Source organism: Rutilus rutilus, assembly GCF_951802725.1.
Source record: "Rutilus rutilus genome assembly, chromosome: 1".
Lineage (NCBI taxonomy): Eukaryota > Metazoa > Chordata > Actinopteri > Cypriniformes > Leuciscidae > Rutilus > Rutilus rutilus.
The window spans coordinates 71,990,339-72,017,705 of record NC_140209.1 but is presented as its reverse complement, the minus strand read 5'-3'; the positions used below and the strand labels follow the sequence as shown (position 1 = coordinate 72,017,705).

The 27,367-nt window shown below is 36.1% G+C and overlaps 1 protein-coding gene across 1 annotated transcript in view; it reads right to left on the bottom strand.

Moving 5' to 3' along the window:
- Positions 1–26,640, bottom strand: part of LOC311305794 (uncharacterized protein) — a 1,216,100-nt gene extending 1,189,460 nt beyond the window's left edge. The window contains exons 1-13 of the mRNA XM_084433664.1: positions 26,415–26,640; positions 24,819–24,947; positions 24,116–24,223; positions 23,650–23,757; positions 23,306–23,390; positions 22,833–23,028; positions 20,908–22,738; positions 10,518–10,700; positions 7,214–7,387; positions 5,299–5,472; positions 4,436–4,606; positions 753–926; positions 1–92 (exon numbers count right to left, since the gene is read on the bottom strand). The exon at positions 1–92 is cut by the window's left edge and continues 79 nt beyond it. Of these exons, the coding sequence (XP_084289790.1) occupies positions 1–92; positions 753–926; positions 4,436–4,606; positions 5,299–5,472; positions 7,214–7,387; positions 10,518–10,700; positions 20,908–22,738; positions 22,833–23,028; positions 23,306–23,390; positions 23,650–23,757; positions 24,116–24,223; positions 24,819–24,877 (3,355 nt within the window). The 5' untranslated portion in view covers positions 24,878–24,947; positions 26,415–26,640. The remainder of the gene's footprint in view (positions 93–752; positions 927–4,435; positions 4,607–5,298; positions 5,473–7,213; positions 7,388–10,517; positions 10,701–20,907; positions 22,739–22,832; positions 23,029–23,305; positions 23,391–23,649; positions 23,758–24,115; positions 24,224–24,818; positions 24,948–26,414) is intronic.
- Between the last annotated feature and the right edge of the window lie 727 nt (positions 26,641–27,367).

The window sequence follows — 27,367 nt, the reverse complement described above, 5'->3', positions numbered from 1 at the left end:
CACTCATCTTCAGCTCTCTCTGGAGTAACGGGTTTTTACCCACAACTCTATTCACATACTGACAGGCTTCCTCAGCAGCAGGACTCACAAACCTGCAGAAGAGACAATTCAGGTATCAACTAAATGTCCAGTGCATTACAAAAAATTATTGATATGATAAAAAACGTAATTATTGTTTTAAAGACAAGCTTAAGTTAGTTATTTAGATGTCAAATGTTTCTTTAAACATTTAAATACACAAATAAATATATATTTAAAAGAAACTAGAGCAACACTCAGTCCTAAAGCAAACATAAGCATAAGAACAGAAAGGTCTCACAGAGCAGAAGGGCAAAAGCTCACTAGATCATGATTTTCAGTATGAAAACAAAGTGTGAAACGTCAGCACAGAGAAAACTGGCTTGTGAAACTGCATGTTTGTGAACATCTGGAGACTCATAGACCTGGTGCAGAGAGATGCAGTGAATCTGGGCTTGATGGAAAACTATTATTGTTAATTATCAAGGTATACTCCTGAATGTCAGCACACATATACTGACCCATAATGTCTATTTGACCTGTAGCTCATATCACAACTAAACTGTGTTGACGGTTATCATCATCATCATGACAGAACCTGCAGCATCTGATCTGATCTTGATCATTTTGATGCAACAAATTGCACAGCTTATTATATAACTAAAATAACATATAAGTTATGAATTTTTAGCCTGCATATAGCTAATTTAGTTAATTATTTGATCCCGTCTCACCTCAGTGTCTTCAGTTGACAGTCTGGATCCTGCAGTAAATCATTGAGCTCCTTCACTCCTGATTGTCCAGGATCATTTCCTGTGAGATCCAGCTCTATCAGGTGTGAAGGGTTTGATCTCAGAGCTGAAGCCAGAGCTTTATAACCTTCTTCTGTCACACTGCAGTTAGAGAGTCTAGAACAGAGAGGAAAACTTTCAGCTGATTAATCAGTTAAATCTGAACAATATAAATCTTTAAACTGAATTAATTTTATTCTTCATATACATGTATTGAAAGTCAGTTGCAAAAACTGACAACTGAATATGGAGGCAAACAAAAGGCTCAGTGAACTTTAATATGTTAGACATCAACATCCCTTTCAAGATTGCAATTAAGAAAATTAAAGTTTGGGAATGGCCCAATAAAGTCCAGACTTCAATTCCATTAAAATGCTGTGGAAGGACTTGAAACACAGCTCATGTTGGAAAGCCTACAAATGTCACTGAGCTGAAGCAGCTTTGCAAGGATGAGTGAGACCAGGGGCGCAACTACCCAGTGTCAGAGGGGTATGAAGCAACAAATTTGGCGAACAATTTAACAATTCTTTGAGTGGTGGAGTTGAAACAGGTTACATGCTTATTTCACAGATAAGAATAAAATGTTAATTTGATTCAATGGTTATTTAAAGTTTTACTTGGCTTTTTCAGCCACACTTCAGAGAACTTTAGAGCGCTAATGTCTGTTAACATGAACATTTGAAAGCCTCCAAGCACAGACATCACACTTTAAATTAGGGCTGCATAATATTGGGAAAAAATTACATTGCGATATTGCGAGCCATCAATCCAGGCTATAAGACTGCTTTAAAACTTTCACAGAGACCTCAAACAGAAAGCACAAAGCCTTTCTTTAAAGTGAATTTCGTTTTGTATTAATTGTATCTTAATTTTAATCAGTGTTTCATTATCCAATTTCCTAGATTTAATAAAAAAAAAAAAAGTAAATATAGCAGACAATAGATAATCACGACACGGAGGCGCCAGCGCCTGAAATGTAGCTTAAGCTATCATCCATGAACCTAAACTCAGCGTATAAGGTAGCCTACTCGCCTCACACACCTTAAAAAAAAAAATTGAAATATATCTATTATCTACAGAAATCTCTACTTTTAAACAGAACCATTCAAAACAACATAAAACTATGTAATCCGTATGAAATGTGCATTTCTCTCCGGCGCGTTCACTACTGCGAAGATCGCGAGTCAATATCGTCAACTTCATCTTTGCAGCCGACACAGAAAACAGTTGTTTATTAATAGACAATTAAAATAATCTCATTGCAATATTTTACATACTCATAATAATTACATTTGCTGGTTCTTTGTGACAGCTTTTAGGTGCCGTTTACATGAATGCGTCACTGCATCAGCACCGAAAACATAGAGAGAGAGAGAGAGAGAGAGAGAGAGAGAGAGAGAGAGAGAGAGAGAGAGAGAGAGAGAGAGAATAAGATTTTTTTTACTTATTTTGAGGAATTATAGCCTAATGAACAAACAAACATCTGTTAAGATGTGAATGTTGGCTGTGAGCAGTGAGCAGCGGCACAGCGAATCAATCACTGTGCAGGCACGCTGAACGTGCACGTCACCCCAGCAACAAGACATACAACAAACTCGTGTTTACTGTGTGCTACCCTGGTGCTACCGTTCTCAATACACCATGGGTGCTACTACCCTTCACATCGCATGTTCCGGCGATGTGACTATCGCTCATGCGCACATCGCAATGTTGACGTTAAAACAGAATATCGTTCAGCCCTACTTTAAATCCTACCTGTTGCCTTTCACCATCCACTTATTTAGCTGCTTTTGGTATCCCTTGACATGCCATCTCACTTTCCCTCTTTCTTTTTCTATCTTTAGCCCGACAGTTTTTTTGCTTTATCCATCTTTTTCAACGACAATTCACTACTCGTACCTGCTCGCTCAGTGCTCACGGCTCCCCTCGCAATATTACGCTCGCGATATCTTCAATGTCAAAATTCTATGATGGAATCTTATGAGGGCGCCTACTCTAGCCTGTTAGTCCTCTAAAATGTTATATAACATTGAGGAAATGCGGAAATGATTTAGAAATGCACAACAGCAGCTACATATAGAAAATACCAAAAAAAGAATTGTAATTATTTATTTATTTTACCATCGCATGGTGCTGCGCCCCTATGCGCCGCATATAGAGCATACCCACTTTTTAAGCCACTGAGTGAGACAAACGGACCAAAATACCTTAATAGTGGTGTAAAACACTCATAAACTACAGGAAGTGTTTAGTCGAGACTAGCTGCAAAGCTGAAAGCAGAATCAAAGATACACAGCTTCCTCAAAAGCACTAAAATGCATTAATCCTGTTATATGCAATCTTAAGATAAGTGATTTCTACTAGATCTCACCCTCCTCTCTGTGGCAGATTTACCAGCTCTAACAGAATCATCTGAATTCTGACTCAACACTAGGTATGCAAATAACGATTAAATCACTAAATTATAAATTACTATAAACACAAACAGCCCAATTTAAGTGTTAACTTATAAGAAGCAGAATATACATACTATATAGAGCATACTTTTTTAAGTCGCGAAGTACGTTCTAATTTAAATGTAGTACCTACTCCCATAGTACACGATTTCGGACGCAGCTTTAGTCCATATATGGAACACATGAAAAAGTGCCATAATCATGTGACATTCTGGGGATTTTTCAAAAGTGGGGTTGCAGCTTAATAGTTTAATTGACTGTTTAATTGTATTACTTTAAATTGTTCTGATTGAGGGAAAAAATGCTTACAAGTAAAAGGGCTGCACGATATGAGGAAAAGCTGCGATGTGCGATAAGATTGTTTAATATTGCGATGACGATATGACTTGCGATAAATATTCAAATGTGAATGTTAGCTATGCTGTTCCCATGTCTTAGTGCTTTAATAGGTTCTTTGCGTGATAGGTCAAACGTTTATTACCTGCCTAGTTCAGATTACACGATTTTAGCACGATTTTTGCACGATCCGTTTGACGTATGGGTGTCATGGGGATTCGTAAACGACAACGGGCGTCGGGACGCAAGATCCGATCGTTTCATCTCGTATAGTGTGTCATAGTGGGCGATAACCTACATCGTGTCTGCGATGCTTCACGACATCACGACAGAAAGACTAGCATGTTTAATTTTTTAACGGTCCTCCATGACGGGTTGAGTATGTGAGCGAGAGTGAGTGAGAGCGCGAGTAACAGTGTGTGTGTGCGAGTGAGTGAGCATGAACGCGAGTGAGTGTGTGTGTGTGTGTGTGTGTGTGTGTGTGTGTGTGTGTGTGTGTGTGTGTGTGTGTGTGTGTGCGCGAGTGAACGAGTGTGTGTGTGCGTGCGTGTGAGTGAGTGTGACGGCACGCGATGAGTGGTCGGAAAGCAACGTGTCTGACATGTTTCTTGTCCACAACATGACAAGATTTTAGAAGTCAAAAACGTGTAATCTGACTCCGTGACTATCATAACAGACACAAAAATCTTGTAATCTGAACCAGGCATTATTCATCGTGTCAGGCTGTCTGTTGCGATGTGTTCATCGCGCGAGTTCATATCGCGATGACGATGAAAATTCGATGTATCGTTCAGCCCTAACAAGTAATATAATAAATAAATGAGCAATACTCACGTCAGTGTGTTGAGTTGACAGTGTTTATCCTGCAGTAGAGCAGCGATCTGATTCACTCGTGTGTCTCCTAGTTCATGTTCACTCAGATTTAGCTCTCTCTGGAGTAACGGGTTTATACCCACAACTCTATTCACATACTGACAGGCTTCCTCAGCAGCAGGACTCACAAACCTGCAGAAGAGGCAATTCAGGTATCAACTAAATGTCCACTGCATTACAAAAAATTATTGATATGATAAAAAATGTAATTATTGTTTTAAAGACAAGCTTAAATTAGTTATTTAGATGTCAAATTTTTCTTTAAACATTTAAATACACAAATAAATATATATTTAAAAGAAACTAGAGCAACACTCAGTCCTAAAGCAAACATAAGCATAAGAACAGAAAGGTCTCACAGAGCAGAAGGGCAAAAGCTCACTAGATCATGATTTTCAATATGAATACAAAGTGTGAAATTAAGATCTTTCTGTAAAGCAGGAGTGAGAAACGTCAGCACAGAGAAAACTGGCTTGTGAAACTGCATGTTTGAGAACATCTGGAGACTCATAGACCTGGTGCAGAGAGATGCAGTGAATCTGGGCTTGATGGAAAACTATTATTGTTAATTATTAAGGTATACTCCTGAATGTCAGCACACATATACTGACCCATAATGTCTATTTGACCTGTAGCTCATATCACAACTAAACTGTGTTGACGGTTATCATCATCATCATGACAGAACCTGCAGCATCTGATCTGATCTTGATCATTTTGATGCAACAAATTGTACAGCTTATTATATAACTAAAATAATATATTAGTTATGAATATTTAGCCTGCATATAGCTAATTTAGTTCATTATTTGATCCCGTCTCACCTCAGTGTCTTCAGTTGACAGTCTGGATCCTGCAGTAAATCATTGAGCTCCTTCACTCCTGATTGTCCAGGATCATTTCCTGTGAGATCCAGCTCTATCAGGTGTGAAGGGTTTGATCTCAGAGCTGAAGCCAGAGCTTTATAACCTTCTTCTGTCACACTGCAGTTAGAGAGTCTAGAACAGAGAGGAAAACTTTCAGCTGATTAATCAGTTAAACCTGAACAATATAAATCCTTAAACTGAATTTAATTTTATTCTTCATACAAATGTATTGAAAGTCAGTTGCAAAAACTGACAATTGAATATGGAGGCAAACAAAAGGCTCAGTGAACTTTAATATGTTAGACATCACCATCCCTTTCAAGATTGCAATTAAGAAAATTAAAGTTTGGGAATGGCCCAATAAAGTCCAGACTTCAATTCCATTAAAATGCTGTGGAAGGACTTGAAACACAGCTCATGTTGGAAAGCCTACAAATGTCACTGAGCTGAAGCAGCTTTGCAAGGATGAGTGAGACCAGGGGCACAACTACCCAGTGTCAGAGGGGTATGAAGCAACAAATTTGGCGAACAATTTAACAATTCTTTGAGTGGTGGAGTTGAAACGGGTTACATGCTTATTTCACAGATAAGAATAAAATGTTAATTTGATTCATTGGTTATTTAAAGTTTTACTTGGCTTTTTCAGCCACACTTCAGAGAACTTTAGAGCGCTAATGTCTGTTAACATGAGTATTTGAAAGCCTCCAAGCACAGACATCACACTTTAAATTAGGGCTGCACGATATTGGGAAAAAATTACATTGCGATATTTTTTTCCCAACGATATATATTGCGATATTGCGAGCCATAAATCCAGGCTATAAGACTGCTTTTAAACTTTCACAGAGACCTCAAACCGAAAGCACAAAGCCTTTCTTTAAAGTGAATTTCGTTTTGTTTTAATTGTATCTTAATTTTAATCAGTTTCATTATCCAATTTCCTAGACTTAAAAAATAAAAAGTAAATATAGCAGACAATAGATAATCACGACACAGAGGCGCCAGCGCCTAAAATGGAGCTTAAGCTATCATCCATGAACCGAAACTTAGCGTATAAGGAAGCCTACTCGCCTCACACACCTAAAAAAAAAATAGAAATATATCTATCATCTACAGAAATCTCTACTTTTAAACAGAACCATTCAAAACAACATAAAACTATGTAATCCGTATGAAATGTGCATTTCTCTCCGGCGCGTTCACTACTGCGAAGATCGCGAGTCAATATCGTCAACTTCATCTTTGCAGCCGACACAGAAAACACTTGTTTATTAATAAACAATTAAAATGTCTCATTGCAATATTTTACATACTCATAATAATTAATTTTGCTGGTTCTTTGTGACAGCTTTTAGGTGCCGTTTACATAAATGTGTCACTGCATCAGCACCGAAAACACAGAGAGAGAGTTTCTTTGTTTACCAGTTCTGTCTAACAAAGTATTATATATGACTGACAGAGATTGTAAACTAATGAAGACGGAGAATGTGAGTGAGCGCTGTGTGATCAGGCACTGGTGTTCTCAGCACCGCCTGTCAAAATAAAAGTCCGGAGCGCCGTCAAAATAAAAGTCCCGCTTCCAACACATCGGCCAATCAGAAAAACGTATCGGCCGATGCCGATATTTTAAAAGTGCCAAATATCGGCCAATATATCGGCCTTGGCGAAATATCGGTCGACCACTAATGACGATGATGACTAAACAGGTGACACAACTGAACTGATAATGACGGTAACCATAGAAAGGCAAATAGGAACCAAGCAAAACTGTACAACAAATTGTACAGCTTATTATATAACTAAAATAATATATAAGTTATGAATATTTAGCCTGCATATAGCTAATTTAGTTCATTATTTGATCCCGTCTCACCTCAGTGTCTTCAGTTGACAGTCTGGATCCTGCAGTAAATCACTGAGCTCCTTCACTCCTGATTGTCCAGGATCATTTCCTGTGAGATCCAGCTCTATCAGGTGTGAAGGGTTTGATCTCAGAGCTGAAGCCAGAGCTTTATAACCTTCTTCTGTCACACTGCAGTTAGAGAGTCTAGAACAGAGAGGAAAACATTCAGCTGATTAATCAGTTAAACCTGAACAATATAAATCCTTAAACTGAATTTAATTTTATTCTTCATACAAATGTATTGAAAGTCAGTTGCAAAAACTGACAATTGAATATGGAGGCAAACAAAAGGCTCAGTGAACTTTAATATGTTAGACATCAACATCCCTTTCAAGATTGCAATTAACTAAAACTGTACAACTCTGAAAGTCTGTGATCTGAAGATGGTCAGAAAATTAGAAAATTAAAGTTTGGGAATGGCCCAATAAAGTCCAGACTTCAAATCCATTAAAATGCTGTGGAAGGACTTGAAACACAGCTCATGTTGGAAAGCCTACAAATGTCACTGAGCTGAAGCAGCTTTGCAAGGATGAGTGAGACCAGGGGCGCAACTACCCAATGTCAGAGGGGTATGAAGCAACAAATTTGGCGAACAATTTAACAATTCTTTGAGTGGTGGAGTTGAAATGGGTTACATGCTTATTTCACAGATAAGAATAAAATGTTAATTTGATTCAATGGTTATTTAAAGTTTTACTTGGCTTTTTCAGCCACACTTCAGAGAACTTTAGAGTGCTAATGTCTGTTAACATGAATATTTGAAAGCCTCCAAGCACAGACATCACACTTTAAATTAGGGCTGCACGATATTGGGAAAAAATTACATTGCAATATTTTTTTCCCAACGATATATATTGCGATATTGCGAGCCATCAATCCAGGCTATAAGACTGCTTTAAAACTTTCACAGAGACCTCAAACAGAAAGCACAAAGCCTTTCTTTAAAGCGAATTTCGTTTTGTATTAATTGTATCTTAATTTTAATCAGTGTTTCATTATCCAATTTCCTAGATTTTATAAATAAAAAGTAAATATAGCAGACAATAGATAATCACGACACGGAGGCATTAGCGCCTGAACTGGAGCTTAAGCTATCATCCATGAACCGAAACTCAGCGTATAAGGTAGCCTACTCGCCTCACACACCTAAAAAAAAATAGAAATATATCTATTATCTACAGAAATCTCTACTTTTAAACAGAACCATTCAAAACAACATAAAACTATGTAATCCATATGAAATGTGCATTTCTCTCTGGCGCGTTCACTACTGCGAAGATCGCGAGCCAATATCGTCAACTTCATCTTTGCAGCCGACACAGAAAACACATTTGTTTATTAATAAACAATTAAAATGTCTCATTGCAATATTTTACATACTCATAATAATTACTTTTGCTGGTTCTTTGTGACAGCTTTTAGGTGCCGTTTACATGAATGCGTCACTGCATCAGCACCGAAAACATAGAGAGAGAGAGAGAGAGAGAGAGAGAGAGAGAGAGAGAGAGAGAGAGAGATAGAGAGAGAGAGAGAATAAGATTTTTTTTTTACTTATTTTGAGGAATTATAGCCTAATGAACAAACAAACATCTGTTAAGATGTGAATGTTGGCTGTGAGCAGTGAGCAGCGGCACAGCGAATCAATCACTGTGCAGGCACGCGGAACGTGCATGTCACCCCAGCAAAAAGACATACAACAAACTCGTGTTTACTGTGTGCTACCCTGGTGCTACCGTTCTCTTAATACACCATGGGTGCTACTAACCTTCACATCGCATGTTCCGGCGATGTGACTATCGCTCATGCACACATCGCAATGTTGATGTTAAAACAGAATATCGTTCAGCCCTACTTTAAATCCTACCTGTTGCCTTTCACCATCCACTTATTTAGCTGCTTTTGGTATCCCTTGACATGCCATCTCACTTTCCCTCTTTCTTTTTCTATCTTTAGCCCCGACAGTTTTTTTGCTTTATCCATCTTTTTCAACAACAATTCACTACTCGTACCTGCTCGCTCTGTGCTCACGGCGCCCCTTGCAATATTACGCTCGCGATATCTTCAGTGTCAAAATTATATGATGGAATCTTATGAGGGCGCCTACTCTAGCCTGTTAGTCCTCTAAAATGTTATATAACATTGAGGAAATGCAGAAATGATTTAGAAATGCACAACAGCAGCTACATATAGAAAATACCAAAAAAAGAATTGTAATTATTTATTTATTTTACCATCGCATGGTGCTGCGCCCCTATGCGCCGCATATAGCGCATACCCACTTTTTAAGCCACTGAGTGAGACAAATGGACCAAAATACCTTAATAGTGGTGTAAAACACTCATAAACTACAGGAAGTGTTTAGTCGAGACTAGCTGCAAAGCTGAAAGCAGAATCAAAGATACACAGCTTCCTCAAAAGCACTAAAATACATTAATCCTGTTATATACAATCTTAAGATAAGTGATTTCTACTAGATCTCACCCTCCTTTCTGTGGCAGATTTACCAGCTCTAACAGAATCATCTGAATTCTGACTCAACACTAGGTATGCAAATAATGATTAAATCACTAAATTATAAATTACTATAAACAAAAACAACCCAATTTAAGTGTTAACTTATAAGAAGTAGAATATACATATATGGAAAATACATTGTCCATTAAATATAAATATCCCCTGCAATTATTTGCATTACAGTGCAGCACCAAATGAATGCAGCACAAAATGAACGCTTAATGTCACTTCAGTATTACTCACTGAAAAAAACACAACAACAGTAAAATGGCACAATGACAACCATTTTTTTAATTGTTTGTTATATTGAACAATAAAACTTTTATCAACAAAACAAATAGGACAGATGGCATAGTATACCCCCATTGTAACACTGATAAATGAAGGTCTTAGTGTTTTCCTCTAAATTTAAAACAAATGCTTAGTTTGTGGTTCATTAGTATTAATGAAAATACGTCAATAATAAAATAGTACAATGATAAATTCACTTATATTAAACATTGGACTTTTATTAACAAAATTGATAAGAAGGATGATATGCTATACCCACGTTGAAACAAATAAATAAAAGATCTTTGGATTGCTTAGTTTGTGGCTCATTATTATTTTGAATGAAAAACACAACAACAATAGAACAAAGACAAACTTACTTATATTGAACAAAGAAATGCAACTTTTATTTATAACTTTTAGCCTCTGGGATCGTCCTGTCAGTCATTGCACCTTACTTTAGTCATGTGACTCATGTGGCTCAACTTACCTCAGTATCTCCAATTTACAATTTATAAATATACAATTTTTCTTCAGTCCAGTGCAGAGCAGCTTCACTCCTGAATCCTGCAGATTATTATTGTTCATGTTCAGCTCTTTCAGATTGGTATCTGATCCAAGAACTGCAGACAGAGCTGAACAGCTTTTTTCTGTTAAGTTACAATCATTTAACCTACAATAAATCACAACACATAATTAGATGGCATACATACAATACATTTTCTATATACAAATATTAAATACATTTTCCATTATTATTTTTTTACATAAACAGCATACAATGCATTCAAACAGCATTCATCAACAAAAAACACTATTTCCAGTACATTAGTATTTTTTATTCAGTGACAAATTTCCTAGATAAAATTAAGCATGTTTGAAAAAAATAGTTGCGTTAAGATTTATAGCTATTGGATTTCTTCTCTATTTCTGTCACCTGGTGGAGTTTGGGTTTTTGCCACTGTTGCCTCTGGCTTCCTTAGTTGGAGACACTTAATATTCAACAATATTATTGACTTGACTGCACTGACACTATTAGATGAGACAGTTCACACTTTTATGGCAAGTTAAAGGCATTTCACAATAATTCTAAAAATGACTTCATTCACATGTACATGTCTTTTTGTTATAAAATCTGGCTTTTGATAAATGTTTATTTGTAAATCTCTCAATCTACATATTACATTACATTATTATTACATTAAACAACAGAATTACTGATAAAAATAAGCATTTAAAATGTCTAATTACTGGGAGATCCAGAGGGACTGTCACGGTGTGGTGCAGGCAGAAGAAGACGAAGGAGAATCAAAAGTTCCAATGCAAACTTTTGCTCACAATATAAATAATACAGGTACATAGAAGATGGGCAGAAGGTTCACACACACTAAATATGACGGAGATCGGACAAGGACTGACTGAACAGAATGGAACTTAAATACAAACACAGATTACACTGATTAACAGAACACAGGTGAGATGACGATTAGTGGTCGACCGTTATTGTTTTTTTGATAGCCGATGCCGATATCTTAGAGAGCAGGATGGCCGATGGCCGATGTAAAGTCGATATTTTTATTATATACTTTATATTTATTTTAAACAATATTTAATAAATTATATATAAACTAGAAAACAAATCTTTTTCATGCTTATACTTTAGATGGCAACTTCTTGTATCTGCAAACCTATTACAGTATTTTTCACCAATAAAGTAATTGTTTAAAAATATGAATATGTGAATAAAAAGGAAGCAAACACTGTAACAGGGCACTCAGTAATCTGGTAATATCGTGCGCACTGGTAATCATATTTTTTTCAAATAAAGACAAGGTAACGCTAATATTGCATACAGCACACAGTGAAAACAATATGAATATGACACAGTGGCCAACTGGATATAGCACAGCGTATTTTAAAATGAAGGATTTAAAGTTTTTCGACCGCGTCTACTGTGAAGCTGATCTTCTCTTCGCATTCACTCACTTCACTCGACCGTCACTCGCAGTCACACGTTTATCAGGCTACAAATGCACACCTCACAAGATATCACAGCTGGATTCCATTAAATCTGCAAGGTTTGTGATATTAAATGTTTATTAGATATTCAGAGATTTGTTTAAATGATGTAGATGCGCATTTGCTGAATGTTGACGAGTAAATGAGAAAGTATTTTAGCCTGATTGTTTGCCTTTTCTGTTACAAATAATATAAAAGCTTTACTTTATAAACTTTACTTTTTCGCATACCATTTACTTTCTTTGTTTACCAGTTCTGTCTAACAAAGTATTAGATATGACTGACAGAGATTGTAAACTAATGAAGACGGAGAATGTGAGTGAGCGCTGTGTGATCAGGCGCTGGTGTTCTCAGCGCCGCCTGTCAAAATAAAAGTCCCGCTTCCAACACATCGGCCAATCAGAAAAACGTATCTGCCGATGCCGATATTTTATAAATGCCAAATATCATATCAGTTGACCACTAATGACTATGATGACTAAACAGGTGATACAACTGAACTGATAACCATAGAAACAAAGGAGTGGCGGGAAAAGAACAAAGGCAAACAGGAACCAAGCAAAACTCAAACTGAAAGTCCAAACAAACACAGACATGTGACAGGGACCACTAATATATGATGTGGTAATATATATGCACTTTATTTAAGAAGCCTGTTTTATAAAAGTCTCAGTGTTTTATATTATAACTAGGGCCGGGACTCGATTAAAAAAAATAATCTAATTAATTAGAGGCTTTGTAATTAATTAATCGAAATTAATCGCATTTTAATCGCATATAAATTAGGGCTGTCAATCAATTAAAAATTATTGTGTTGAACATGTTATTGAAATAATGTTCAAATGGTGAGCATTGGAATAATTGTGCCTAGCAAATAATCAATACAATACAATTGAACATTATTAAATTATTGAACATTATTAAATTATACATTTAATATTAAACATTAAATTATAAACATTATTTACACTTGCTTTACAGGTTTTTAACATTAGCCTACTTCGAAAATGCTGCATTTTAAAGTTTGAGATGTTTTTCATCTGTTTTAGAAAGTATTTTTAGACTTGTTTTTTTCAGAATAAAACTTGTTTTACAATCTTTTGCATGTGTTATATTTTATTAAATGTGTTTAATTAAGCCATTGCTGCAAGTAATTTGACAGTTAACAATATTTTAGTGTTGCCTACAGTTAATCACAAATTCAGTCAGCATTGTCATGACTCACAAAATCAACAATGAAACAACGTCACGACATCAACAGTGAAACAACGTCACGATTTCAACGTTGATTCGTTTTGCACAATCGAAACATAATCCAACATTGATTCGACCTTGGTCCCTTACGTTCACCGGTGAATTAACGTTGAAATGCCGGCTGTTTTTTTAGAAGCAAATGTTCCAATTAATGATCCAGGCAGCGCCAGCGCGTTCTCGTCTCCCTCCTTCATTTTACAGTCGAATGGTGGCTAGAACGGCTCCAGGTTCAAAGGTCAATACGGAATGGATTAATCTGCGTTATTTTTTTTAACACGTTATTTTTTCTCAGATTAATTAATCGAAATGAACGTGTTAATGTCCCAGCCCTAATTATAACCTTGCAGAATTTCATCTTACTTGTTGGCAATATAAATAACATCTGTACCAAATTACATTATTTCCCCCCAGTTTGGGTATATCAATAAAATGTCTTAAAGAAAAAAAAAAAAGAAAAAAAAAATCAGACTATTATTTCATATGTAAGGCTTTACAGGGATAAGTTCATGTTCATCAATGAACCTAATATAGAGTAATGATGATATAGAGTAATGATATAGAGTAATGATGATGATTAACTCTATATTCAGTTCATCATCAACTGAATATAGAGTAATGTAGATAAAGACATTTTTCAGATGAGAGCAAAACATAATTTCAAACTAATGACACAGACAAGTTCACCAGTTCTCCAGTTAAACTTTCATTTCTCACTGCCGCAGCAGTGCTTTCTCCCCTCATCAAAATATATTTCTCTCATTACCACAGTAGTGATTTCACCTACTGGTCTAACACCAGCTTTCAGAGTAAACTTCGTTTCTCACTGCAACAGCAGTGATTTGGGCCAGCTTTCAGGGTACATCCAGGCCCATCGCCAAGGGGGGGCATTGTGATGAGACAACGTCCCCCCTAATCATCATGGTCATTCAGTGAATTTACTACTGAGAGCAAATAACCTTAATTCAGTGGATTTGGCCATTCATTTATTCAATAATGAAATGTCTTCAGCAGTAGGCTATTTAGCTCAAAGGAGCTCTAATATCGACAATGGTAAATTTTAAATTGTCTTCCGTAATATGAGTCGGAAATCAGTCGGAGCCGCAGCAGGCAAGGCCCTGGCCACGGACTTAATGATGAGGTGGTGACGTATCATGTAACCAGTGGGTGACGTCACTGCCACTTGCACACTAAAAAACTGTCACAAAGAACTGGCAAAAGTAATGATTATGAAGGTGTCAAATAAAGCAAGCAGACATTTTAATTGTTTATTAACCCCCTGGGGTCGACAATCGCGCCAGCGCGATAGGCTCGCTTTTTTTCTTATCAGTTCAAAAGAGACTCAAAATACTCTGTTGATTTTGATATTACAAAGTTTCATACATCAATCGATCTTGTTAAGTGTGTATTATTTTTGTGTATACTCACAATAAAAACAAAGTGTTGTGCTTTTTGCCAAATAAAGCAAAATAAACATGATGCGGTGCACGGTGCACCGATACTTCAAAAGTATTGCGATTCTCGGAAATTAAAAACGTCACGATTCCTAAATTTATTAGTATCGATACTTCTAAGAATGACCGCGTTCCAGATTTGTAAGGCCGGCGACACACTGGCTGCGTGGCGTGAGCGTCTCAGCTGCGTGGCGTGTCCGCTTTTATTTTGGCTCCCATGTTAACAGGTTAGAGCTAGCACACTGCCTGCGTGACGCGCGCCCGAGCCACACGGAAAACGCGTGCATGCTAGAAATAGAACCGACGCCTATTTTTCATGCGACACGCAAGCGTGTTGGAAGCGTTTCCAGGCAAAATAGAATAGGAAAATGTCATTTTGACACAAATACATATTAATAAATGACATTTTGATGTTTGAAAGTCTCTATGTTTTGACATAAATGCAGATATAAATGTAATTTAAAAAAATATTATCAATTTTCAAATACTGCACCTGTCAATACAGAACGAAATATTCTGTAGCCTATTTTGCTGTCAACACTGCCGACGTTGTCTTTGCTGCTATATATTTATGTTTAACATGAAGCATAGTCCTTCCACAACTCTATCCCCATATGTCAAATATATCACCAATGAGGCTTATCATATGTTACCAATATTAAACATTGTTTAATATAATCGCTGTTCATATTTTTATTCAAAGTTCAGAATCAAGATAAAGTTATTACCGGTAACTCTCATGTTTTTTATGATAAATGAGATAATGCTGCTTAATTTATTATTTTTTTTTACCTTGAATGTCATTGCTCTAATTTATTTTTTATATTTTGATATTTCATATTTTGTTCAAATGTTTAATATATCTGCTGTTCATATGTTAATTTATTAGTGTGTTATATGATTAGAATGTTGTCCCGGTTTTAAAATAAAGCACAGCAATGATATTTGAGAGTGTTTCTCCCTTTTCAGGAAAAGTATCGAAAAAGTATCGAAATCGCAGTTCTTGACTTGGTATCGGTATCGAAACAATAATTTTGGTATTGTGACAACACTATTCTGAAACACGTCCGAAAATGAACCATAACTCAGCGAATACTCAGTCAAACAGGCATACAGACACACAGGCATGAGGCTTGAATTCTCTTCTTTTAAATGAAGTAATTTTTATAAAAAACAAATATTCACAGTTTATGTAATATGTATGAAAAGAGAGAGATGTCAGTCATTCTCATCTCAGCTCATTATGTTTTAATGTGACCCCGCCCACGGAGAGCGCACGCTATTCAAACGCAAATGATCTGAAGCAATCCAGGCAAACCTGTGAACGCCCACATCAGCTGGATAACACACACTGCGAGTTCACTTCAGACTCATGTACTTTACGACGCTGTGAGGAATAATACTATCTTAATAATAATCCTGGAAAATTTGCCTCAGAAGTGCTGGTGCTCAGAAGTGCCGGAAGTTTCATTTCGAGGAGCAACGGATCCGGCTGAGGAATAGGTCAGTTATATATTTGCTTTGTTCTAATCGCAATAGTGTCTGTACACGCAAAAAGACTGTTTAAATATGAATCGCGTTTCTGTGTGTGAATGAATGAACAGCTTTTACCAAACTCTATTGCTATACTGAGATAAGTAAAAATCGACTACAAAAATTGGAAATTTTTTGAAATTTTTTACTGTAAAATACTGCCACATCAAATAAGCTTATAATGTTGCCAATTTCTGCTCATGTGTTATAATATATATATATATATATATATATATATATATATATATATTTATATATATATATATATATATTTGGGCTGGGGGAATTAATGCGTTAATCTTTGCGATTGATTTGAAATCAGCACTTTTTTTTGCCTCATTTTAATGATTTCCTGTTGCGGCTGCTATTGAAAAGACCGAAATATGCCGTCCCGCCTCTCCATGTTCAGCGATCAGGTTTCATTCTCGCGCAGCTTTCATGAGCGGGTCTTTTCCGCTCCGTGTGTGCGCCGCGCTCTGTGTTCCGTGTGTGTGTGTCAGCGCGCTCTGTCGTTAACGGCCCAGCGGCGCTCTCCGTTCCGTGTATGTGTGTGTGTGTGTGTGTGTCAGCGCGCTCTGTCGTTAACAGCCCAGCGGCGCTCTCCGTTCCGTGTATGTGTGTGTGTGTGTGTGTGTCGGCGGCTCTGTTGTTAACGGCCCAGCGGCGCTCTCCGTTCCGTGTATGTGTGTGTGTGTGTCGGCGGCTTAACGGCCCAGCGGCGCACTCTCCATTCCGTGTATGTGTGTGTGTGTGTGTGACACTGTGTGTGTGTGTCGGCGGCTCTGTCGTTAACGGCCCAAATGCTTCAATCATGTACTGAGCACTGGAAAAGTAAAGTCCACTCAAATAATGTGAAATTTCTCAATAGACTTCTGTTTGCTGAGCTGGTATAGCCATGCTGGGCAACAATGGTAAAATGACCTGCTCTGATCACATGCTCTGGTAATAATAGTAGGACTATATTTTATTTTGATAATTAGTTAAAAAAATAAATAATAATAATAATAATAATATGTTAAATTGATTATGTTGATGATTATTGAAAAAGAATAATATATTGATATATTGATGTTTAATATTTTAATATAGGGCTAAGTTAAAAGGAATAGTTCACTTTAAAATGAAAATTCTGTCATCATATACTCACCCTCATGTTGTTTCAAACCTGTATGAATTTCTTTCTTCTGCTGAACACAAAGGAAGATATTTAGAAGAATGTCAGTAACCAGACAGTTTCTGGGTCCCATTGTCTTCCATAGTAGGAAAAATATATACTATGGAAGTCAATGGTACCAGAAACTGTCTGGTTACTTACATTCTTCTAAATATCTTCCTTTGTGTTCAGCAGAAGAAAGAAATTCATACAGGTCTGAAACAACATGAGGGTGAGTATATGATGACAGAATTTTCATTTTGAAGTGAACTATCCCTTTAAATATTGATGATTACAAGCTTGGGGGAAACGCAATTAATTGCAATTAATTACAGAAATTGTGCAATTAATTAGTTATTTTTTTTACTCGATTCCCAGCCCTAATATATATATATATATATATATATATATATATATATATATATATATATATATGTATTATGTTTTGTCAAAAATAAAGTCATCAACTAAGATGTTATTATGGTGTTTGTTCCAATGTAGGCTATATTCAAACTAATGAATCCTTAACTTTGAAATACGTATGATAAAATGTATACTTTAGTTTTTACAAAGAAAGATTGTACTTGAAATATTGTTAAAATTCTTTCAAAAATACAAACATGTATACATGTTGCTCACATATTATGGTAGCCCTGTTTGTGCTAAATAGAGTGTAATTACACTTTGCCATTAATATGTTTATAAACAACTAAAAAAAGCACAAATGTCAGGGCATGTCAGAACATCTCAAGGACCCCAAAAACACCTCAGACCCCAGAGGGTTAATAAACTAGTGTTTTCTGTGTCAGTGTCGGTTGACGATGCTGACTTGCCATGTCCGCAGTAGTGAACGCACCTCTAGAGAGAAATGCACATTTCATACGATACGGATTACATAAGCTGAGAGTATAGCCAACTGTTTCTTTTCATTTTTAATTGTTTTGTTTGATATAGACATTTCAAGTTTTCTATATATATTTTTTTCATCATGTCTTTGAGGCAAGTAGCCTATACTACTCTGAGTTTAAATTCACTTATAAGACGAGCTCCAGTTCACAGGCAACGCCAGTGATCGCTCTGGCTCCTCCAAGTCCTGATGTCGGCTATATTTGCTTCTTATTTTTTAAATCCAGGCAATTTGTTGATAAAACACTGATTAAAATTAAGATTAATAATGCATTCAAATTAGTGATGCCCCAATGTGAAAATTGTGGCCGATAGCGATAACCGATATTAATATTGCTGTTATGGCCAATACCGATATTTACCAATGTCGATATCTCTGTATAGAAAACACATTTTTATGATAATCAAATAAAGAGCTATTTTCCAAAACACATATTTTTATAATATAATGCACGACGACACACATGCATTATATTGCATTGCATATAATGTGTGCTGGTCAACTTGTCTAAAATTAAGAAACCCCTAGAAAAAAGTTTAAAGAAAAATAACAACAACAACAACAACAAAAAACATAGGAACATTGTGTACAATTAAGATAGGCTGCTAATTTATTATTCCAATATCCAAATATGATATTTGGCTTCTATCTGTGATGTGCTGTCTTTGTGTTTGAACATTGCACATTTTAAACAGGCATTAGCTGAATAAATGTTAGCCAATACAAACATATTTATAGAAAACAGTTGACAATGAATAGACAGGAGTCCAATAATAGCATAACGAATCACTTATTCTAAAAATAATATCAAGAATAAGTTAGACGAATCCGACATATGAGAGCTGTGTTAACAGTAAAACGTCCGTCATTTAATGCATTTTAAATACACGGATGGATAATACAAAATGCTTTCTGACATTTTGACAGAAAAACAAAACAAGCAAGAACAAAATTTAAAAAATGTAAAAATTTAAGCCCGTCAATTTTCATTTTACAATTATCTTCTCTCTGTGTGCGCGTCCGTGTTTGTAAGAGAGAGCTCGTGCAGCACTGATACAACGGTACTTTTTAATCTATAAGTAACGAACGCACTAGTTTTCATACAAAATAAATATGTAACATAATTAGGTAATTTAGTTATTATTAACACAATAACGTAACACATGAAGGCTACGTTTCTCAACACTGAGAATGAATAAATAAACGCCAGTTTCTCCAGACTCGCGCTTATCATTAATCCACAAATCAAACGTGCTGTCACTTTTGAGAAAAATCGAATTCGAACGGGTATCAAATATCAAGCAATATATTCAAATATCTACGATTTAAAAAACGATCAGTTAAAAAATGCGTCATGAAGAGGAAAAAAACATATAGGTCGCACTGGACTATAAGTCGCATTTATTTAGAAATTTATAAAAAAAAAAAAAAAACAATGTTATGGACAGGACAGTTCTCCGTTACGGACGCAAGCGCTCTGAAAGCGGCACTAAAAGACTGCTTTAAAACTTTCACAGAGACCTTAAACAGAAAGCACAAAGCCTGTCTTTAAATTTTATTTCGTTTTGTATTAATTGTTTCTTAATTTTGATCAATGTTTCATCAACCAATTGCCTGGATTTAAAAAATAAGAAGTAAATAGAAAATATTTAATCACAACATGGAGGCGCCAGCGCGTGAACCTGGAGCTTGTCTCATAAATGAACCGAAACCACATATATAGAAAGCTTGAAATGTGTACTTTTAAACAGAACAATTCAAAACGAAAGAAAACAGACTGTTCTCTGCTTATGTCATCCGTATGAAATGTGAAACATTTCATACGGATGACATAAGCAGATCACGAGTCAGCATCGTCAACTTAATCTTTATCTTCAACTTCACACGTCAAATACACAGGAATGACTATCGGCCTGTTCACATCGGCCCTATTTTGACATCGGAACGATACTGATGTGTAAAAAAAATGACCATATCGGCCGATATTATATCGGCGGCTGATATATCGTGCACCACTAATTAAAATGCACATTCATGTACATTTTTTACATAAACACTTTTTACATAAACTTAGCATTTAAAATTTTAAATTATTGGGAGATACAGTAACAACCGATAATGTATATGTACTTTATTTAAGTAGCCTGTTTTATAAAAATATCAATGTTTTATATTATAACCTTTCAGAATTTCATCTTTCATTTTAGCAATATAAAAAACATCTGTACCAAATTACATTCTTTCCCCCAGTTTGGGTATATGAATAAAATATGTACTTTTTTCCCCTCAAGTATGAGTATGAGCTAATATATAATTCTATACAAGTCATTAAAGTCTGGTGTATCATACTGATACAAAACATGCAAACATTTTTCCATGGTCTTTTATAGTTTGTCTAAAGGTTTGATAAACTGTCTCCACACAAAAAAAAATTCAGACTATTATTTCATATGTCAGGCTTTACAGGGATAAGTTCATGTTCATGATGAGGAATCACTATAGAGTAATGTAGATAAAAACATTTTTCAGATGAGAGCAAAACAAAATATATTAAAATACTTACAGAGCTCTTCTGGAGGTTTTGATGACTGCTGATAATCTGATGAGACACTCGTCTGATTTCTTGAATTTCTGAAGCTCAAACTCCTCCAGCTCTTCCTCTGATGTCAACAACACAAAGGCTAAAGCAGACCACTGGGCAGGTGAAAGTTCACCAGATGAGAGACTTCCTTTGCTAAGGTGGGTCTGAATCTCCTTCACCAGAGTTTGGTCGTTCAGTTCATTCAGACAGTAGAACAGATTGATGGATCTCTCTGCAGGAAGATCATCTTCTAATTTCTGCTTGATGTACTGAACTATTTCCTTGTTGCTCTGGTCATTGCCGTCTTGCTGTGTCAACAGACCTCGTAAGAGTCGTCGATTGGACTGGAGTGACAACCCGAGGAGGAAGCGAAGGAAAAGGTCCAGGTGTCCATTGTCACTCTCGAGTGCCTTGTCCACTGCAGTCTTGAGAAAATCAATCATGATTTCATTTCTGTTTTCCTGTTCTGTAGACTCATGATCAAACACACTTTTCTTGTTGATGTCTAGAAACAGATGTGCATAAAGGGCTGCAATAAACTCTTGAATGCTCAAGTGAACAAAGCAGTACATGGTACCAAGAACGATCCCCGTTTCCTCCTTAAAGATCTGGGTACACATGCCTGAGTACACTGATGCCTTATAGACGTCAATACCACAGGCTTCCAGGTCTGTATCATAGAAGATCAGGTTGTTTCTTTCCAGCTGATGAAACGCCAGTTTCCCCAGTGAAAGGATGGCGTCTTTATCCCAGGAAACATCTGGTGTGTATTCTCCATCATACTTTCGGCGGCTCTGCTGGATCTGAAAGCGGAGAAAGTGTGTGTACATTTGTGTCAGAGTCTTGGGAGTGTCTTCAGTGTTTGATTCCTGCAGTGTTTTAGAGATCTCATCAGCCTGAGTGTTTTTCACATCATTATTTCTTTTCTCCTCCAGAATGTTCTGGAGAACCGTGGCTGATATCCAGCAGAAGACTGGGATGTGGCACATGATAAAGAGACTCTTTGATTGTTTAATGTGATCTAGGATTGTGTTGGCCTGATTCTCATCCGTGAATCTTTTTTTGAAGTACTCTTCCTTCTGTGCGTCACTGAATCCTCGTATCTCTGTCAGCCGGTCGATGCAGTCAGGAGGAATCTTACTGGCAGCTGCTGGTCTGGTGGTGATCCAGATGAGAGCAGAAGGAAGCAGATTTCCCTTCATGAGGTTCGTTAGGAGAACATCCAGAGAGGCTGGTGACGATACATCACGCCACGTCTCATTACAATCAAACTTCAGAGGAAGGCGACATTCGTCCAGTCCATCAAGGATGAACAGCACTTTGAATTGATTCCTTCTTGTAAGGTTCAGTCCTTTTGTCTCTGGGAAAAATTGAGTTACAAGGTCCATCAAACTCAGTTTTTCTTTCTCCTTTAAGTTCATCTCTCTGAATGGAAGAGGAAATATGAAGTGGATATCTTGATTTTCTTTTCCTTCAGCCCAGTCCAGAACAAACTTTTGCACAGAGACTGATTTCCCGATGCCAGCGACTCCTTTTGTCAGTACAGTTCGGATCTTCTTGTCTTGTTCAGGTGCTTTAAACAAATTTGTGCATTCAACCTGTTTCTCTTGTGCTTCATGACGCCTGGAAGCAACTTCAATCTGTCTCACCTCATGTTCAGTATTGACCTGTTCACTGCCACCCTGAGTGATATAGAGATCTGTGTAGATGTCATTCAGAAGTGTGGAGTCACCTTGCTTCGCAATTCCTTCAAACACACATTGATACTTCTTCTCTAGGCCAGATCTCAGCTGAGGAATGAAGAGCAGCTCACCTAAACACAGGAACAGAAAATAGACAGTTTTAGTCTTTATTTTCTCTCCTACATTTATAAGAGACAATCAGACAGATGATCATGAGTCTCTAACCTTCTAGAGCATCAGCAGCTTCATCTTGCTCCATCTCTCTCAGGTAATGTAGTGTGAGATCAAGAGCTGATTCTTTGATACTGGATCTGTTCTCATTAAAGTCCTTCACAAAGTGTTCTGTGTTCTCTTTTTGTAATATTTTCTTAAACTTCTCCAGCTCATTCTTCAGAAACGTGATTATTTTGCTCTCAAGATCCTACAAACAAAAGTAAGAAAAAATACACAATTTAAACCAAATTGTACACCTACATTTGGTCAACACAATTTATTAAATAACTATAATATCTATAAAAAAAATCCAGTTAAAAGACTAACATGTTAACCAGCTGTTATTTTTAACAAATAGAAAAATAAAAAATATATAAGTGCTTCAAAGGAAAAAATAGATCTGGAGGAATTCAATAAAATGTCTTTGTTCAATAACATATTTGTTTGTTAGAATATTAAACATTTATAAAAATGTGTTTTACTACCTGGAAGATTCCTAGAAGATTGTCTTTGAAATTCTCGTGGTTCCTGTGAGTCTGAACGTCTGAGTCTAATGTCTCATATTGAAGCCTGTAATCAAATAAATCAAATAAATACTGATTTTCCAGGCAAAATTTCACAGAAAGAGAAAAAGCATTAGCTGTGAATACTCTGATAAATATTTACCAGATCAAATATTTATCAGAGTAATCAATAAGAAATATCATGATAAATGATTCAATGAAAAATAATGATAAATATTGGATCTAAAAATGTTTCATGATTGGTATTCGCTGATACAACTTTTAAACACAGCGTGTGACAATTTTTTTTGAAACTCATGAAATACCTTTTATTAGATGATGGTGTTTTCTCACTGAAGTTTGGTGGATTTACATCATTAGACTGGTCACTCTTCAGAGACACAGAGCTGGACACATGTGAGCCTGATCTTACACTGATGACACAAAGAACAGAGAGAAAACACTTTACTACAGGAGATACTACAGTCTCATTTGAAAAGGTTTAATGTTGCAAATAGTAATTAAATGCAGTATAGCTGTGCATTTGTCCATTTATGACTGCAGTCGGATGGATAAACATATATACATGTTTAGTTTCATGATCTATTTTCCATAGTGTATTTGTGTCTCCTTGTGGCTGCCTGTGTAATTGTGTTACTGGAATGAGTTTCTTAAGGTTCTCAGGAATTGAGTTTTATTGTGACTTATTGTTTAATTCAGTCAAGTTCAATCACATAAACCACTGTAAACAAATAATACAACAATATAATGCAATGTAAACACACAAAATACCTTTTATTAGATGATGGCGTTTTCTCACTGAAGTTTGGTGGATCTACATCTTTAGACTGATCACTCTTCAGAGACACAGAGCTGGACACATGTGAGCCTGATCTTACACTGATGACACAAAGAACAGAGAGAAAACACTTTAGTACAGGAGGATCAACTGTGTGTGAAACACATCTGTGTCTTTATCTAATCCTCCACCGAAATACACACACTCACACAATTTACTGTTTTATAGTTAAGTACTATTTTATTTTACTGGCTCACATTAGTTTAACGATTTCTTTAATATATATGAGAGAGATTTAATATGTTAAAAAATACTTCACTCTAATTTATGAGAACATTTAAAGTTTTTGTTTATTGACAGAAATAGAGAGCAGAAATGTCTGTGTGACACAGTTGTGTTAGCATACTAGAATTAAATTAAGTGTATAGTTGTTTCCTAATGTCTGTCAGTAATTGTATGATCTAAAAACTGAAGTCATTTATTTGGATTAATTCAGTGTCTAGAAGGTTATTAAATTATTAACTGTGATATTTTCTATAGAGCAAACAGGGCTTTATAGACAATGTCAGAGTTAGTCTAAGAAGTTAAAAATAGAAATTGTGCAAAGCATGTGCAAATATGCTTAAAGTTGTGTTATTGACAGGGAAACACAAAGTCCAGTCGAGTTTAAACTGATGAAAACAGACGCAGTCTTACCTGTGTTTCTCTGAGGGACTCATCTGAGAGAGAGAGTCCTTTCCTCTTTCCTCTGACATACTGCAGCTAAACTGACACTGAAAACTGATCAGCACCGGTTTCTGGAAACACTCAATCCTTCAGCATCACCTGGAAATGACACCATTTTACACAGATGAAGAACATCTTATTTAAGACAATAATGAAGAATGCTGAGTTATCATCAACAACAGCAACAGCAAAAACTATCTATAAAATAAAGTGAGTTACAGACAAATATATTGCCATGTAAAATAACCGAATGGTCTTAATCATTTCTGATTGTTTAATGAGTTTAACTGACTCTAAATATTAATTCATTGGGGAACAGAAATTGTGTTTAAAACTTTGAGTGGGAAAATTGAAGCTGATTTGTTATATTCTCTATTACAGTTTAATATCATTTTACAATCATATTTACCCAATCTTTATTAATTGTTGAATCATTTGTCATTTAATCATTACTTCAAGTTCACAATGATGATTGATTTCATTACTTTCAAATGATCCTAAAATAACTGATTGAGTAAAAGCAGAATTATAATAGACATACTGTATAACTACTAACCATAATTGCTATATTTGAACTGAAATATTCAGTTTAATAACAGCAGATTGTTGTTCATTGACGTCAGGCTTCATCTGTCTGTCTACTGTAATCTGCTTCAAAAATACTTTCGATTTCACATCACAAAAACTTTCAGAAACATATTCGTTTTCAATAAACCTTTCTCAATAAAACTTCATGTTTTAACTTCAAAAGATTGTAATTTCTGGCAGATTCTTCGTCTGTTCGGAGTAGCAGAAGAACAGCCTTCTGTAACTTCACATTTAAATCACGCTTTATATACAAAGTTCCTAATAATTACAAATGACTTTAATGGAGAATGTATTAATAATAATAATTATATGAATTCATCAGTATTTTAAACTCAGTAACGCTTGTTGTCAGTCCGCGCGCGTCGTTCTCAGAATCTCTTGCTGGTCTCGATGGATTGTGGATTAAACACATAAATGGCCGCGAGTGTTATTAGATTTGGAGGCATTGTGCTAAATCTGTAGAAATGTTTCCTGGATCATCGATCAGATCAAATCCAGTGAGTAACAGGTTTGGGTTTCAGGGCTCTCATTTATAAAACTGTGCGTAGGATCCTGAAAGTGTACGTGCGCCCGAAAGCCAAAAATGGCGTACGCCAAAAAAATATTCAGACTTATAAAACCGTTCGTCCGTTATCGATTATATTTAATCTAAATGTTTATATCAGAAGTAAAACATATTTTAAATCATTCTTTTATTTATTTAAACTGTTATTGTGAACATGCACTGTATTTATGATTAGGACTCATAATGACGATGTACGATTTTCCTTCATCTGCGTTAGATAAAGGCTAATGCGTCAGTTTCACTAAACGGCCCAGCGCGCTCGCTGGCGCGGACATGTAGGAATGGATGGTTGTTTGCTTCATGTGACAGGCTTGGTGAGTGAAATTATAGTTGTATTATCTTTCTGTATATGTATAATTTTCTTAAAATGCTCTGTCTAAAAGCGACCAAAACAACATTTAACTCCAGCTCACCATCGGTTCGCCAAACTGCTCCGTCTCCAAAACGTTCGTACACATAGGTCACAGTTTGCGTGCAGGTGCGCACATTTTCCCGTCAAGTTTGTTTTTATAAATCACAACTTATGCGTCGGAAGTGTCGTCCGCCTCTCTCAGGGCCTGTTCTGTGTGACGGAGCGGTGATAAACGAGGCCCAGATGCTTTTACTTTCGTTTTCCTCTTCTTCGTGTGTTTTACAGGTGGGTTTGGAACAGCTGAACAGTTGCACACCGACACCTACTGCACTGGAGCGGGATATTATACCACATATATCCAGTGGTGGAAATGGGCAAAATTCACTGGGCGGACTCTATTTTGATATTATATCACATCTCTAAATCCTGTTTAAAACTTCTTAAATCGACACAAATGATTCATAATTCAAAAATAGAGCTGGATATGGCCAAAAATATCATCATCATTTGTTTGTTTACAATTAAACTCCACAGAGTAAGCTACCTTTTAATTTAGGGCCCACATTTATTTATTTATTTTTCTTCCTAAAATGTGTTTTATTATATTTTTCTGGATTCTATGTTTTATGATTGAATACAAATGTAGCACCAAATATGATGTGTTTTGAAATGAATAAAAACTTTCATTTTAAATGTAATCAGACAGTTTCAGTGTGTGTTTAACAGTAGTTTTTCTCAGATGAAACGGGGGAAAGCTTGTGAAGAGCAGCTCTGGAGATGAAGATCATGTGGAGTGTCCTCATACAGTGAGACTCTGTGTGTGTGAGACTCTGTGTGTGTGTGAGACTCTGTGTGTGTGAGACTCTGTGTGTGTGAGACTCTGTGTGTGTGAGACTCTGTGTGTGTGAGACTCTGTGTGTGTGAGACTCTGTGTGTGTGAGACTCTGTGTGTGTGAGACTCTGTGTGTGTGAGACTCTGTGTGTGTGAGACTCTGTGTGTGTGAGACTCTGTGT